This window comes from Varanus komodoensis, unplaced genomic scaffold (genome assembly GCF_004798865.1).
Source record: "Varanus komodoensis strain SLA01 unplaced genomic scaffold, ASM479886v1 scaffold118, whole genome shotgun sequence".
NCBI lineage: Eukaryota > Metazoa > Chordata > Lepidosauria > Squamata > Varanidae > Varanus > Varanus komodoensis.
The window spans coordinates 370221-384619 of NW_025335339.1; the positions used below are offsets into that span (position 1 = coordinate 370221).

Here is a 14399-nt window from a genome sequence, read left to right on the forward strand (position 1 = left end):
CATAGAATTACAGAATAGTAGAGGTTGAAGGGGCCCTGAAGGCCATCTGTTCCAATGCCCTGCTGTTGCAGGACACCATGTCACACCATCCCACTCAGATGGCTGTCCAGTTTCGCCTTGAATGTCTCCAGTGTGGGAGAGCCCACCACCTCTCCGGGCAGCTGGTTCCACTGCTGTGTTATTCTGACAGTGAGGAAGCTTTTCCTGGTGTCCAGCCTGAATCTGGGTTGCCGCAATTTGAGATGATTATTCTGTGTCCTAAATTCTCGTATCAGCAAGAAGAGATCTTGACCGTCCTCTTTGTGACAGCCTTTGAGGTACCTATAGAGGGATATCAAGTCCCCCCTCAGTCTTCTCTTCTCAAGGCTGAACATGCCCAGTTCTCCTAGTCTCTCTTCCTAGGGCAGGGTTTCCAAACTCTGGATCATTTTGTTGCCCTCCTCTGGACCCTTTCTAATTTTTCTGCATCACCTTCCTTAAATCTTGGTGCCCAGAACTGGACACAGTATTCCAGGTGAGGTCGGACTAGTGAGGAGTATAGGGGAACTGCTACTTCTTGTGATTTGAAATACTTCTGTTAGTGCATCCCAAAATACGTAGCATTTGCCCCTTTGGCGGCTGCATCGCATTGTTGGCGCATGTTTAGCCTATTGTCTAAAATTACTCCGAGTTCTTTTTCTTTTCCATTTCTTTTGAGCCAAATATTCCCCATCTTGTATTGATGCATTTGGTTTCTCTTTCTTAGGTGGAGGACTTGGCACTTGTCCGTATTGAATCTCATTTGGTTGCTTTCAGCCCAGTGTTCATCAAAAGTGCCCTGGATCTTCATTCTCTCTTCTAGGGTGTTTGCTATTCCACCCAGTTTTGTATCATCTGCAAATGTGATTCTCTTTCCTTGTACTTCCTCTTCTAAAGCATTAATGAAGATATTGAAGAGCACTGGGCCCAGGACTGAATGCTGCAGCACCCACTAGTTACCAGCATCCAATTTGAGAAGGTGCCATTGATGAGCACTCTTTGTGTCTGATTAAGCAGCCAATTTTGGAGCCACCTAATAGTTTTTCCATCTTGTCCAGTTTTTGCTAATTTTCTTACTGGAATGTCATGTGGCACTATGTCAAAAGCTTTGCTAAAGTCTAGGTAGATCATGTCCATAGTGTTCTCTTTGTCCTTCTGGGAGGTTACCCCATCAAAAAATGTGATTAAATTAATTTTGGCAGGATTTATTTTTGATAAATGCATGCTGCCTTCTATTAATCACTCCATTTCCTTCAAGATGCTTGCAGATAGATTTTTAAATAATTTGCTCCAGAATTTTTCCAGGGATTGATGACAGACTAACTGGTCTGTAGTTCCCAGGTTCATCCTTTCCCCCCTTTTTGAAGATAGGGACATTATCAAAGATAATAGCCAGTGGCTTTGAGAGTTCCTCCACTAGCTCTTTTATGACACTGAGATGGAGTTCATCAGGTCCTGGAGATTTGGAAGTGTTTATTCCATCTAGGTATTTCTTGACCGTTTGTCACACTTCCAGCTTGAACTTCCTCTTGATTGCAATTTCCTTGTGGGAGAAGACTGAGGCGAAGTAGGAATTGAGTGCCTCTTCCTTGTCATCTGTTATCACTCTGCCATCCACTTTTAAGTAGCTGGACACCCTCCTCCTTCTCATGTCTTCTGTTCTGGAATTATCTGAAGGATTCCTTGTTGTGCTTAGCATCTCTTGCTATTTTCAGCTCATTTCCTGCTTAGCCTTCCTGATGCTATTCCTGCAATTCCTTGCTATTTATATTCTTCTTTCGTGGCCTGGCCCTGCTTCCACTTCCTGTCCATGTTTTTTTCTTTCAGGCCGTTTCTTAACTTTTTGTGGAGCCACGCGGGCTTCCTCTGCTGTCTTCTACACTTTTTTCTTGATGGAATTGTTTGTAGTTTTGCTTGGAGAATCTTTTTCCAGATTTCCCACCCCTCTTGGTCTCTCTTTAAGGGTGTGCTGCCATGGCACCTCGCCTATCATTTTTGTGAGTTGGTTAAAGTCGGCTTTCTTGAAGTCCAGGATGCATGTTTGGCTCCAGTCACCCTCTGTCTCCTTTATAAACGAGAACTCAAGTATCGCATGGTCGCTTCCCCCCAGTGTTCCCATGGTTGCTATTTTCTCCACCAGGTCATCCCTGCTCGTTAGTATTAAACAGAGGGCAGCTGATCCTCTCGTACCTTCCTCTACTTTCAGCTGGAGAAAGATGTTGGCAACACATGTCAGGAATCTCTTGGAGGGGCTGTGCTTGGCAGAATTTGTCTCCCATGACTGGCCTTGTTGGATTAGATCATGCTCTGAGAGCAATGAATAGGCATTTTCAAGTAGCAGTGATATTATCTTCCAGGAGGGATGAAAGGCCCTCCAGTCTGGGAAATCTTGCAAGGTATTCTTGTTAACATGAGTTGCTAGAGCAATTCTTTTCATTATTTTGTTTCAAAGGCCACCAAGGACTAACAGAAGGAAACAAATTTAACTATCAAATTAATTCCCCATTTCAAATCACCAAGAGCAGTTACAGAAAATAGTGCTAATCAAAGCAGTAATACAAAAAATACCAGCGTGGGCACCACTCAGGCCTCCCGGGGAGAGTGTTCCTTGACGGGGGTTGTCCAAACTGGGTAAGAGAAAAATCTGCATCCAAATGACACAGAGAGCACTTTCGATGCCAAAATGGGGACCTGTCAGAGTAAAGAAAAGGCAGGTGCAAGCAGAACCGATCCCTGGCCACAAACTGTGGCAATCTATTCTGTTATCTGTTTTTCTAATCAGTCAAAACATTATTCTCGGTGACTCACCCTCACATGCAGCTAAAATATTATTGTTTTTGACTGCAGTTTCCAGCTGAAGAACCAGAGAAGGCCTTGCTTCATGTCACTACCTGCTTATCCTCAGGTGGCAGGGTCAGTTGGAGGAGGACTTCTGAGGACATTGTGTGTGGAAGAATGCACTTCTTCTGGTATCAAGAATGCAAACTATACAGGACTTTCTTGCAAGTTTCATAACATTAAGTTATGCTTAGAAGCAGACCGACAACCATTTAAAGTTAGAAACTTAGAAACAGAGAGAGTCAGAAGGGGCCTCCCGGGCCATCTAGTCTGACCTCCGGCTCCACTCAGGACATGCCCGCCATGTGCATGTCCAGCCTATCTTTGAACACCCACACCGATGGGGCCTCAACCACCTCCCGTGGAAGTCCATTCCACACCCTCGGGGTCCTGACTGTCAGGAAGTGCTTCCTGGCATGTAAATGGAACCTGGGTTCCCTGAGCTTTGCTCCGTTGCAGCACGTCCTGCCTTCCTCTGCAGGGAGAACAGTCTCTACCCACCTCCATGTGACACCCCCTCACATACCTGTATGTCGCCAACAGATCCCCTCAGAGTCTCCTCTTCTCCAGGCTGAAGAGACCCAGTTTCCTCAGTCTCGCCTCATCCGGCATCCCCTGCAAACCGGCCACCAACCTTGTGGCCCTACGCTGCACTGACTCTAACCTGGCTATATCCTTCCTGTGATGAGGGGCCCAAAACTGAGCACAATACTCCAGTTGCGGGCGCACCAGAGTCGTATAGAGTGGTAGTAACACCTCTCTTGATCTAGTTGCTTCGGAACTAGTTATATTTCTACCAACTAAAGATGGTGCACCAGGCATTTGCTAGTTAAGCTGTTCCTTAAATCATCTGGCTGCTTTGGACCTGGTTGCCAGAGCAGATCAACCCAGAGAATTTCCAGTCCTCGAAGACACTTACCCCAACCCTTTAAAGTCTATGAATTAAATTGCTCTTTCAGAAACTGGAGGTGGGCCAAGAATCACACACTAGAAGAAAGCTCACATAGGAATATTCAAAATCTAGGAAGGTTGCTGGCTCCTTTCCAGGGTCCCCAAGAGACTGGTGACTGCCATGGAGACTGGAAAATGACAAGCCCAAGGGCCCCATGCTGTTTGCTCCTCGCACACGCAGTTGGCCCGGCAACGGTATGTTTGGCTGAGCCTCAGAGGGGAAATGGGGGAGCCAGAAACAGCCATCAAGGACAGCAGCGTAACCACTACCATTTCGCACCAACCACTGTTCCACTGTCAACAAAACCTCAGCTGGATCTGCTGCTGCTCAGTATTAATCTCTAAATTCTCTCACAGCAGCCACTCTCAAACTTCAGGAGAGGCTGGGCCCCCTGGCTGACGAGAGGCATCAAATGCTTTCCTGGCTCATCCAGACTTGCGCCCTAAAGATGCTGGCCAAAACTGGGCAGGAGAGAAGGCTGCATCCAAATTATGACACAGCCAGCACACTCTTCACTAAAATGAAGGCCTGTCAGAGTAAAGAAAAGGGTGGCACAAAAGAGCAGTGGTAGTCTGCTCCTTTGTCTGTTTCTTTATTAGAAAAAACACCCTCAGACATGCAGATAAAATGTGTTTTGAACTGAGGTTATCAGCCAAAGAACCAGAGACTGAACCTCCAGACCTCTCCTACAATCCCCAGTTGTTCAGGATCTCATCCTACGGAAGATGCCATTTGAGAAATGGCTTTTGCCTCAGCTACAGACAGAGTTTCTTGCCAGGACTTCAGCTTCAACATTTAGCCTAGCAGCCCTTCTATAGCAAGCAGGTCTTCCTCACCAAAATGCACCCCACTCTGTTCCCTAAAGGAACCCAGTATCTGTGGTCACGTACCTTGCTTGTCTGTCACCTGCAGAGAACCTGTGATGCCTGTCTGAAAAATTTCCACCTCCAGCTCTGGTAAGAGCAGCTCTTTGGGGAGTCCTCCTCCCTGCCCAGCCGGAGGTAGCACCAACCAACCAGTAGTGGCAGGGGGTGGGGGCATGGAGGGAGCTGCTTACCTGATGCTCGAGGGAACAATCACTCTCCCCACCTGTGGTGCAGCCTATCCCAGATGGCGGCTGGTGGGTGAGACACACCAATCCCAAGCCAGACTTCATGGGGACTTGTCCCCTTCCTGTACCTAAAATCACTTAAGTAATCCTCATAGAAAGAAGCAAAAAAGGAAGAGCTCCCTCCCACACAAAGCCTCAACAGGCATAGTTATTTCCCAAGAGAATCAAAAGCCAAAAGAAAAGCCAAAGGTTTGTCCCCTCCTGACTTTCCCAGAGCCTCCAAACTTTTGTTCCATTGCAAGACCTTTGGGCACCAAGAGGACCTTCTGTGTGCCCTTCCTTTTGTCTCCAGGCTGCGGCCAGCAGAAAGAACAGGATCGGGGCACATCACTAAGAGAAAATGCACACAGCAGCAAAAGGGAACCTGCCCTGCACTCTGCAGGCCACGCCGCTCCGTTCTGGGCTGGGCGCACAGTCCAGTGCACTGGCTTTGCTGTGCAGAGCAGCGTCTGAGACACCACCTGGCCTGAGCACAGCCTTGGCTTCCCCGAGTAATCACAGCAACAAGCCTCCTCCAATTAGCTTAATTATCCACACTGCCCGCACCCGGGGCACCTCAGGGAACCCAGGCAAGCAGCACGGAAACCACAATGAGGCGGCGGCGCGACACAGGCCCCGCAGCTCACTGCACGGCCTCCCACTCGGCTTCACCGGCTGGCGGCTGCGGCTCAGCTCTCCCCCTTGCCAACCAGCATGCGAGCCTTTCCATGCATGCATGGCCTGTGCCTGGAGAATGAAACCAGGGCAGGCTCCTTCCGCTGAGGCCACGCAAGCTCTTCCCCAGAGGACGGCCCCCCGTGCAAGTGCCCGCCTCCCTGGGCAGTGGCGCCGGCAGTGCAGCCTCCCCATCAAGGGAGCAGTGGCAGGAGAGGCACGAACCACCGCGAAGCGGAACGGACCCTGGTGGCCAGCTGCAGCCAGGCCAGGCGGGGACAGGCCCTGTCCAAGACGTGGGCTTTCCCAGCGTGCACTGAGGACTGCGGTGGGGGCAGAAGGGAGGCACGAACGCCCTTTGCATCTTTGGTGGGGGGAACCTTCCACTACAGAGCGGCATAAAAGTGTGGCAACCGAGCAAAGAAGCCTTCAGGGCCAGACTGCAGCTGCACTCCGCTGAGAGGAGCACGTCTCAGCGTGCCCTGCACTGTTCTGGATCCCAGTCAACAACGATGGGCTAAAACAAGAAGCTGGGAAGGTCTGAGGCATCTGCTCAGCAAGGCTACAAACCACACCGGGTGCCTGCGACTTCTGCATCTAAAACCAGGGTTTATTTTCATGTATCAGTTCTTACAAAGAAAACTTCCTGCAGGACCCATCCTGCCAGTTATAAGCGTCCTTACAGTGCCTGGTCACACGAAAGGGGGAAATGTGGGCACCTGGAGGAGGCGGTGGCTCCTGCCAGTCATTCCCCTCAGAGCAGGCCTTGACGTTTCAGATCCTCATAGGTCTTCTTGTTGACCACGTTCCCGCTGGAATCCTCATATTCCTCCTGGGGTGAGAAAAGGAAGACGCCTGTGAGGTCCCAAGCGCAAAGCAGGGCGGGCATCGTGCTGAGGCTCAGAGTGGCCTCTGGGTCTCCCCCAAATCCTCTCTTGGGGGAGCAGCAAGGAGAGGCAAGCACTTCAAGCAGGGGAGGCGCCCTGCTAGATCCAGCCATGGATCAGCAAGGCCGGCATCCCGTGGCCCCAAAGCTACAGCCCCTCATCTTGCTTGTGGTGGCTGCCCATATATTCTGGGACATCCAGATGGCCCTTTAATGTAGAGGTTCCATTTAGCCAACAATACAGATCCTACGGAAACTGAAGGCTCATGAGATTTCCCCATCCTATGCTACCCTTGTGGCCTAAAGGGCACACACCATTAAGCCCTCCAGTTTCCCTCCCAACAGGTTCCTGAAAAAGGGCCATGGACATTGTTCCTGTCCCAGCTTACTTCAGTGTCGGGCTGCCACCTCTCCGAAGCCTTCTGCTGCTTCAGCTTTGCCCACACTGCAAGACAGACACACCCAGTCAATGCATCGCCACCCCAAAATGGCTCCTGGCCTCCCGGAGAAAAGTAGAGCTCTGCCTGAGTAACTGAGTGGCGAGGAAATGACCGCCCGCTTTGCAGAGCTGACACTCCCTCGGAGCTTCGACATGTTAACGCTCCTGCTGCCCCGGGGCAAGGTCAGTCCACACGGCCACTGCTGTCCAGCCTGGGGAAAAGGGCCAGCACTCGCCCAGTAAGAGCTGCTACTCCAGCAAGGACTCCCCTCCTCCCGATGGCTCCGGGCGAATGCACAAGCTGCAGCGCCCACGAGCCGGAGGCCCCCGACACCACCTACGTGAAACAGCGTCCTCGATCTGCGTGACGTTTGCGAAGTGGGCTGTGTTGGGGATGCCCAGGCACCGCATTCCATGGGCATGGCGCCATTCCTGCGGAGCAGAGACAGCCATCAGGGACAGCGCCGACTGGAACAAGGCGCAGGACTCCACCCAATGCCCGGAAGAGTCCGGCATGAGCAGCGGGAGAGGCCAGCCCTCTCCACATGCTGCCTCACTGCCCCCAAGGTGGGCACAGCACCTGGACTGCGTGGACGTGGCCAGGCGGCCTGCCAGGGTAGCTCCTCGGAGACCAAAGTGCTGATGGAGAGCGGCCCTCCTCCAGGCCTACCCATGGCAATGTTCTTTCTTGGGGCGAATGCAGAGCATAAGCTCCATGGAAGCTCCACTGGAGAGCCTTCCCCCCTTTCCCCAAGTACGCTGCCGGCATCCTGCCGTCCTCCTACCGCAAAGTGCCGCTGAAAAGCTTTGGGCCCCCGGTATGTATAATTCCCACAGATCTCGCAGTTGTAGTTGATATTCAGGCCGTGCAGTTTGTACAGCCAGTAGGGGATGGGCTGCAAGGCAAGGCGAGGCGAGGCGTGAGCTTCCCAGGCAGAGCACACCGGCCCCGGCAGGGGGAGCGGAAAGACGTGGCCTCCATTTGGCTGCAGGAGCGGGGCTCACCTTGCCATCCCAGCCCAGTGGCAAGTTCTTGGGGTTGTAGATGATCTCGTTCTCCTCATCCTCACTCTCACTCTCGCTGATCTGCTCCTCCTCCTCCTCCTCGCGCTCCTCCCCAGTCCGGGCCTGCTTCCGCTGCACGTTCTCGTGCGTCAGCTGCCGCTGCTCCTGCAACCAGACGGGGAGCCATTGGCACGGTGCTTGCACTCCCGGTCTGCCTCAGGGCACCACATCAGGGGAAACTTACCCCAAGGATCTCCACGTACTCGTAGATCTGAGCCTCCAAGAAGGCTAAATCCTTGTTCCTCTCCGTATCCCTGTCAAAGGAACAGCAGTGTGAAGACTGTGCTGGGATGGCCAGGACCAGAGGCTGCTGCTGCCCTCTGGGGAAGCACAGGAAAAAGGCAGCTGCCCCCACCCCAGAGAACCCGCATGACTTTGGCGCAGACAAGGCCGCACTCAAACGTGCTGAGAGCGCAGGGGCTCACCGTTTGCTTCCCTTTGTCTTGGGGTTCTTAGCAAACAAGGAGGGGTCCAGGGCCTCCAGGGACTTGCCCTTGGTGCTGAACAGCCTCTGCGCACGCTCCTCAAGGGTCCTAAGCAGGAGGGAGAGAGAGAACCAGGTAACCTGGAAGTAGGGGCACACGCCCTCCTCGTTGTCCTTCATTTTTATAGAAAACCCAGTAATTTTAGCTGCTTTGAGGGCTATTCAGCAACACATACATTTGAAAATAAAAATAAATAAAGTAAAAAAATAAATGTAGTGAGATGGGCCAGAGTTCCCTTGGACTGCCTGGACCTGGCTTCCTTGTGAGCCCCAATGTGCAGCCTGTAGCCAAGCCCAAGGCAGCGCTCTCTGGTGGGCAGGCAGCTCCCGACTTACCCTCCACACTTCAGACCCAGGGCCAGCAGTGCAGATTTCAGCCTATCTAGTCCAAGGGAGGCCAATTCCTACGGTGGAAGTAAAACACGTGTCAATGAGCCTTTAATCAAACAAGAGGGGAAGTCACAAGTGTAAAAAGGAAAACAAAGAGGGGAATAATAGTAACAAGTCTCAGATGCCAGTGAGACAAGTTTTACTGTTGCCCTACACATTTCAGAAAGATTCTTTGGGGCTATAAAGGAGCAAAACTAATCATAACTATCAAAATATAAACGTTAATATGCAACATTTTACTTAAGTTGCTCTAAAGCATGTGGAAACAACTGAGAATGGAAAAATGCTCAGTGTTCATATAAATTCCATGACTAAGTGTTTTAGTGAATACATTAGTAAAATTACTTTTTAAAGTTTTTATATTACATGAGAGAGTGAGAGAGATCAGAGAAATATAAAGAAAAAGATAATATAATCAGCTCACATTGCAGTTACTTATACAAAATCACCACTCATTCAACCACATATCACCATTAAGATTAATAGGGCAAATTATTAGTTTGTTGTAAGATTATATAATAGGTGAAAGATAATGCATTAAAAACAATCCAGTAAAGCACGTTTAAAAGTAGCTACCCACCATTACATAGCATGTTCACAGTTTATAATAAAATCTGAATCAAGATACAATCCAAACTGCATGAGCTTATGAATTATTGACGTTATCAAAACATGACATTTAAAAACCCTATGGCGAAAAACCCTATTATCACTTTTTCAAAAATTGGCAAAAAATAACCCTTAAGTCAGTCACCCTTGCATTGTCACTTGAATGACTGCAATTGCATGCCAATTTTGCATTTTAATTTCCCTAAAACTTTAGGGTCCCTTGTTCACTTCTTTCGCCGCATCCCACATCCACACTGTTTACCAGAGCTGAGCAGGGCTGTTCAGGACAGGCCACTGTGGAGGACATTCATTCACATGCTTGCCATGGGTGGACTCTATCGAAACGTGCTGGCCCTTAAATGTACTTGTAGTTGTTAAGGTGCTCCATGAAATTCCGCAAGGACTGCCGATTCCTCCCCTTTTGGCTTCCAGAGGTGAAGCAACTCAGCCCCCCGTAGGACAACACAGCACAGCAGAGTGAACGAACACTTGGCCAAAGCCCCTGTGTTGCGGTAGCAATGGGCCTGCCCCCAGTCCAGCCACACCAAGAGAGGTCGAAGAAGGCAAACCAACCTCCCAGGATGAGAATGCGGAGAGGTCCAGGTGGGCACCAGCATGGGTGAGGGCGCTGCTGGTCTCTTTCTGCCAAATACAACAGGACAAGACAGTTAGCAGCTGCAGGCCCCTGCCAGATCTGACGACTTCCTTAGGCAGAAACACGAGGTGCTGCTGTGGGATGACAGGGAGTCTTGTCCTCAGGCCCCAGAGGCCCCTGTGGATCAGATGTTCGGCAAGCTGTCCTGCTCTCTTCCGTGTGGCAACTCGCCCAGCCCCACCACCAGTTCCCAGCAAGGCTCACTGCTCACCGGCCAGCCAGGGAATGTGCCGTTCTCCCACTTTTTCTCAAACTCTGCCTGGATTTTCCCAAACAGCTCATTCTGGTCTAGCAGGGGCTTGACCCGGTCTGTGTAGTCCTGAAGGTATTCCAGAAGCATCTCCAGGTACCTGCAAGAGCGACAGACACCAAGTGCAGGAAGGACGAGCCCAAGCAATGCTCCCCTCCCCACCAGGATTCTTCTACCAGAGGTCAACCCTACAAACAAAATCTGTCTCTGCAGGGGACAGGAAGCTCGCCTACACTGGCACTTCATTGTCATAAAACAGCTGCACTTAAACAGCCTTAAGGGTCCTGCCATAACAACAGAAAAACAGGGCAGACTGGTAACGGCACAGTGGAGCTTGTGCAAGCCAAGATCACAGAAGACTTCGGCGTCCATTTTTTCCCTCCCAGTACTGGATGTAAATGTTCACCTCCTGTACTCGGCATTTTTCCTTTCCTTAGGAATGTCAAAGAGCTGGTCAAAAGTTGAGAGGTATGTGATGTAGTCCAATTTCTGAGAGGGACAGGAAAAGAGGAAAAATCATGAACAGGCTTCCTTGCGGGGCATTGCGGCTGCCGCCTAACCACTTTCTCAGCAAGCCCCTTCCTCTCATTGCTGTGGAGGTGAGATGGGTGAACCCAGCCCATCAACTCCGTAGGCACTGACTGCGGTTTCTCTCATTCCCTCCCAGGGCTGCCTCTGTTCCACCTATTCGTTCACTGCTAGGGAACCTTGCAGAATTAGCAAACGAATATGCTTATTTCCCATTTCCTCCCCTCTCTTCCCCCTGTTGTGCAATATCCATTTGAAGTGAAGCAAGGAACCTCCTTCACTCCAAAATCTTATTCCAGAGGACTTAAGCAGGGGAGGCACATTACAGGGTGGGTGGGGCAAATGGCAAAAGGAGTGGAATCAGAAATGCCTGAGCTCCTGCTGCCAGTATCCATGCCTCAGGAGAGGCGTTTCAACTTTCTACCATGGGGAAGATACAGCCAGGAAGCCAACCGACTGTTAGAGGAATGGAAGGTGTGCATCTGGGAAAGCTGAAAGGGCAGAAGTGGCTCCCAAGAGGACGAGCTGTGGCCCCAAGGCCGGAGGCTTCCTACCCCAATATTTTAGACCAGAACCTTGCGGGCAGCAGGAATTGAGCAGAAGATGGGATCAAAAAGCAAACGACAAACAGAGTCAACCAAGTGTCTTCAAAACCCAGAGTACAGGAACCTCACCTCGGAGGACTTGAGATTAATGTATTTGAGGTAACAGTCGTGTAGGTCCAAATAACGACCATATCCTTCTTCATCAGTGAACTCTACAAGGTCTACAAGGAGCAAAGAATGAGATACAGTCCAGAAATTCTCTAGCAAGAAAAAGAGAACAATCCCTAGGAGGAGTTTAAAGGAAAGGACTCTTAAGCAAGCAGCCATGCCAAGCAAATTGGGACTGTAGACTTACTCTGAGCTTCTTCACTGGGGTTTTCCCGGGCCTTCAAGAGTTCTTCAAACTCCACTGACATGGGCACACAAATCTAAAGAAAGAAGACATTGCTGTGGCTCCTGACAACTAATGTGACAGGCACTGTACAAATCATGGCAGTGATAGTCTAGTGCACTGCCAGGGCACAGTAGGCTCTGAGTGTTAGACTGGAATCTGAGATCTGGGTTCTAGTTCCCATTCAGGAATGAGTCCCAAGAGGTGGCTTAGGGCCAGTCACTTACTCTCAGTCTAACCTACGTCACAAGTTTATTGTGAAGATAAAATTTAGTGAATGAAGATGATGTGGGGTGCCTTAAATTCCTTTTAGGAAAAAAGGTAGGATATAAATGAATCAATAATAGTATCCAATCAAGAGCAAGTTATAATCCACACTAGACAGACAAGAAGGGAAAGATAGCTCATAGGACCACAGAGTAGCAGAACCGGAGGGAGCTGATAAGGCTGGCCATGGCTCCAATCTGCTGCTCAGTTGCTCGACAGGGTACCCGAAATACTTTAAACAGAGCAGAAACTATTGGATGACAATGCCACATGTCCACCATCTGAAAGGGATGGATGATATTCTTGAATTGATCTATTTGCAGCTTTTCCATGTTCACAGGTTCATAACCTATGTAGACCATTCTCCCATTTTTATGAAATTATCACAGAAGAAAAACATCTTTTCACATTATCAAGAAGTGGCATTTCTCTAAGTTGGATACATTCCTACTGATTGTGTCTTAAGCGATCCGAAGTCCTAAAACACGGAAGCTTCTGATCACCAAATACCGTGTGGAAGAAACCATGAAGTTGATCTCTGGCATGCAATGATCCTGCAAATGGTGTTTACAGACCACAGGTTTACTCCCTCCAACACTAAGAAAAAGCCCCAGGTCAAAGAAAGTATGCTAAATACATAATTGGATGACTATATAATCATATCCATGCTGATACTGCCTGCTGGAGATTAGGATAGGGAGAGGCATCGTTCTGCTGGAGCAGAAGACCTCTGCTTGACCTCTTTGTCTTCTCAGAGAAGCTGCAAAATCTTTGCTTCCCCATCCTCTGCTCCTCCGTTTTTTCTCTAGATGAGAATTTCAGCCTGTCTAGTTAAGGTGCTTCAGAACTGGGCAGGAGGCGGCTTAAAGAGCCTCAAGATAACTTGCCTATCTCCTTCCCACCCACTGGCATGTCCCCTTTCCCCCTGTCCTGTTCCAGGCAGTCCAAGAAAGCCAGTGTGATGTAGTAGTTAAGAGTTTGAGATTGGGACTCAGGAGATCCAGCTTCCAGTTCCCGCTCAGCCATGGAGCTCACTGAGTGACTTTGGCCCACTCACGACTCTCAGCCCAATCCCACAGGATAAGATAACAAGATCTTATTTTGTTCAGATAAGATCAAGAGGAAGTGGGGAATTATGCAAGCCACTTTGAATTCCTTTAAAGGGAAAAAACAGGATATAAATATAGTTAAAAATAAACAAAATAAAGATTGACTTTCTGATTTTGGAGAAGCAACCACTACAGATCTCTTCACACTGGCTGTGAGGGGGTGGGTGACCCCTGTGCCCCCCTTCTAAGTCATCATATAGTCCCTGAAACACTCATCCTAAGACCATGGGATAGTTCTCTGAGCATAAAAATACCAAACTCAAGAATGGCCATCCAGTAGTTTACAGGAAAGTTCTGGGGACAAAAGAGCAACAGGGCAATCAGGGCCACAAAAATCTGGAAGCATACACAGGAAGGTTTGGGAAGGATCCACAGAGTAACATATAATAGAGCATGTCAGAAGGAGCCTCCCGGGCCATCTAGTCTGACCTCCGGCACCAGCCGGCTCCGCTCATGACATGCCCACCATGTGCACGTCCAGCCTATCCTTGAACACCCGCACCGATGGGGCCTCAACGACCTCTCGTGGAAGCCCATTCCACACCCTCGGGGTCCCGACTGTCCGGAAGTGCTTCCTGGCATCTAAATGGTACCTTGGCTCCCTGAGCTTTGCTCCGTTGGAGCGCGTCCTACCTTCCTCTGCAGGGGAGAACAGGTCTCTACCCACCTTCTTGTGACACCCCCTCACATACCTGTATGTCGCCAACAGATCCCCTCTGAGTCTCCCCCAGGTTGAAGAGACCCGGTTCCCTCAGTCTCGCCTCATACCCCAACCCCTGCAAACCGGCCACCAACCTTGTGGCCCTACACTGCACTAACTCAAACCTGGCTATATCCTTCCTGTGATGAGGGGCCCAAAACTGAGCACAATACTCCAGTTGCGGGTGCACCAGTTGCGGGTATAGAGTGGTAGTAATACCGCTCTAGATCTAGAAGCCACACTTCTGGCTATGCAACCAAGGGTGGTGTTCGCCCTCTTGACCACCGCATCACACTGCTGGCTCATGTTCAGCCTGCAGTCAACCAGCACCCTGAGGTCCCTTTCACAAGTGCTGCTCTCCAGCCACTTGTCCCGTAACTTGTACTTATGACATCCATTCCTATGCCCCAAGTGCAAGACCTTGCACTTATCCACACTGAACACCATCCTGTTGTCTCCTACCCACTTCCATAGTCTGTCCAGATCCTTTTGAATCTGAAGTACCTGC

The 14399-nt window shown here is 50.0% G+C and overlaps 1 protein-coding gene across 2 annotated transcripts in view; it reads right to left on the reverse strand.

The window, feature by feature from the left end:
- Positions 1-6162: 6162 nt before the first annotated feature.
- The window catches only part of SF3A3 (splicing factor 3a subunit 3), a 10596-nt gene continuing 2359 nt past the window's right edge, over positions 6163-14399 (reverse strand). Inside the window, exons 5-18 of one of the 2 annotated variants that reach the window (XM_044421349.1) lie at positions 11780-11852; positions 11554-11645; positions 10758-10840; positions 10313-10451; positions 10020-10088; positions 8784-8851; positions 8389-8496; positions 8148-8217; positions 7904-8068; positions 7684-7794; positions 7240-7330; positions 6849-6904; positions 6312-6405; positions 6163-6251 (exon numbers count right to left, since the gene is read on the reverse strand). In XM_044421349.1, the coding sequence (XP_044277284.1) occupies positions 6328-6405; positions 6849-6904; positions 7240-7330; positions 7684-7794; positions 7904-8068; positions 8148-8217; positions 8389-8496; positions 8784-8851; positions 10020-10088; positions 10313-10451; positions 10758-10840; positions 11554-11645; positions 11780-11852 (1203 nt within the window). In that variant the 3' untranslated portion in view covers positions 6163-6251; positions 6312-6327. Of the gene's footprint in view, positions 6406-6848; positions 6905-7239; positions 7331-7683; positions 7795-7903; positions 8069-8147; positions 8218-8388; positions 8497-8783; positions 8852-10019; positions 10089-10312; positions 10452-10757; positions 10841-11553; positions 11646-11779; positions 11853-14399 lie in introns of both variants that reach the window. The other variant, XM_044421348.1, reaches the window with a different exon arrangement.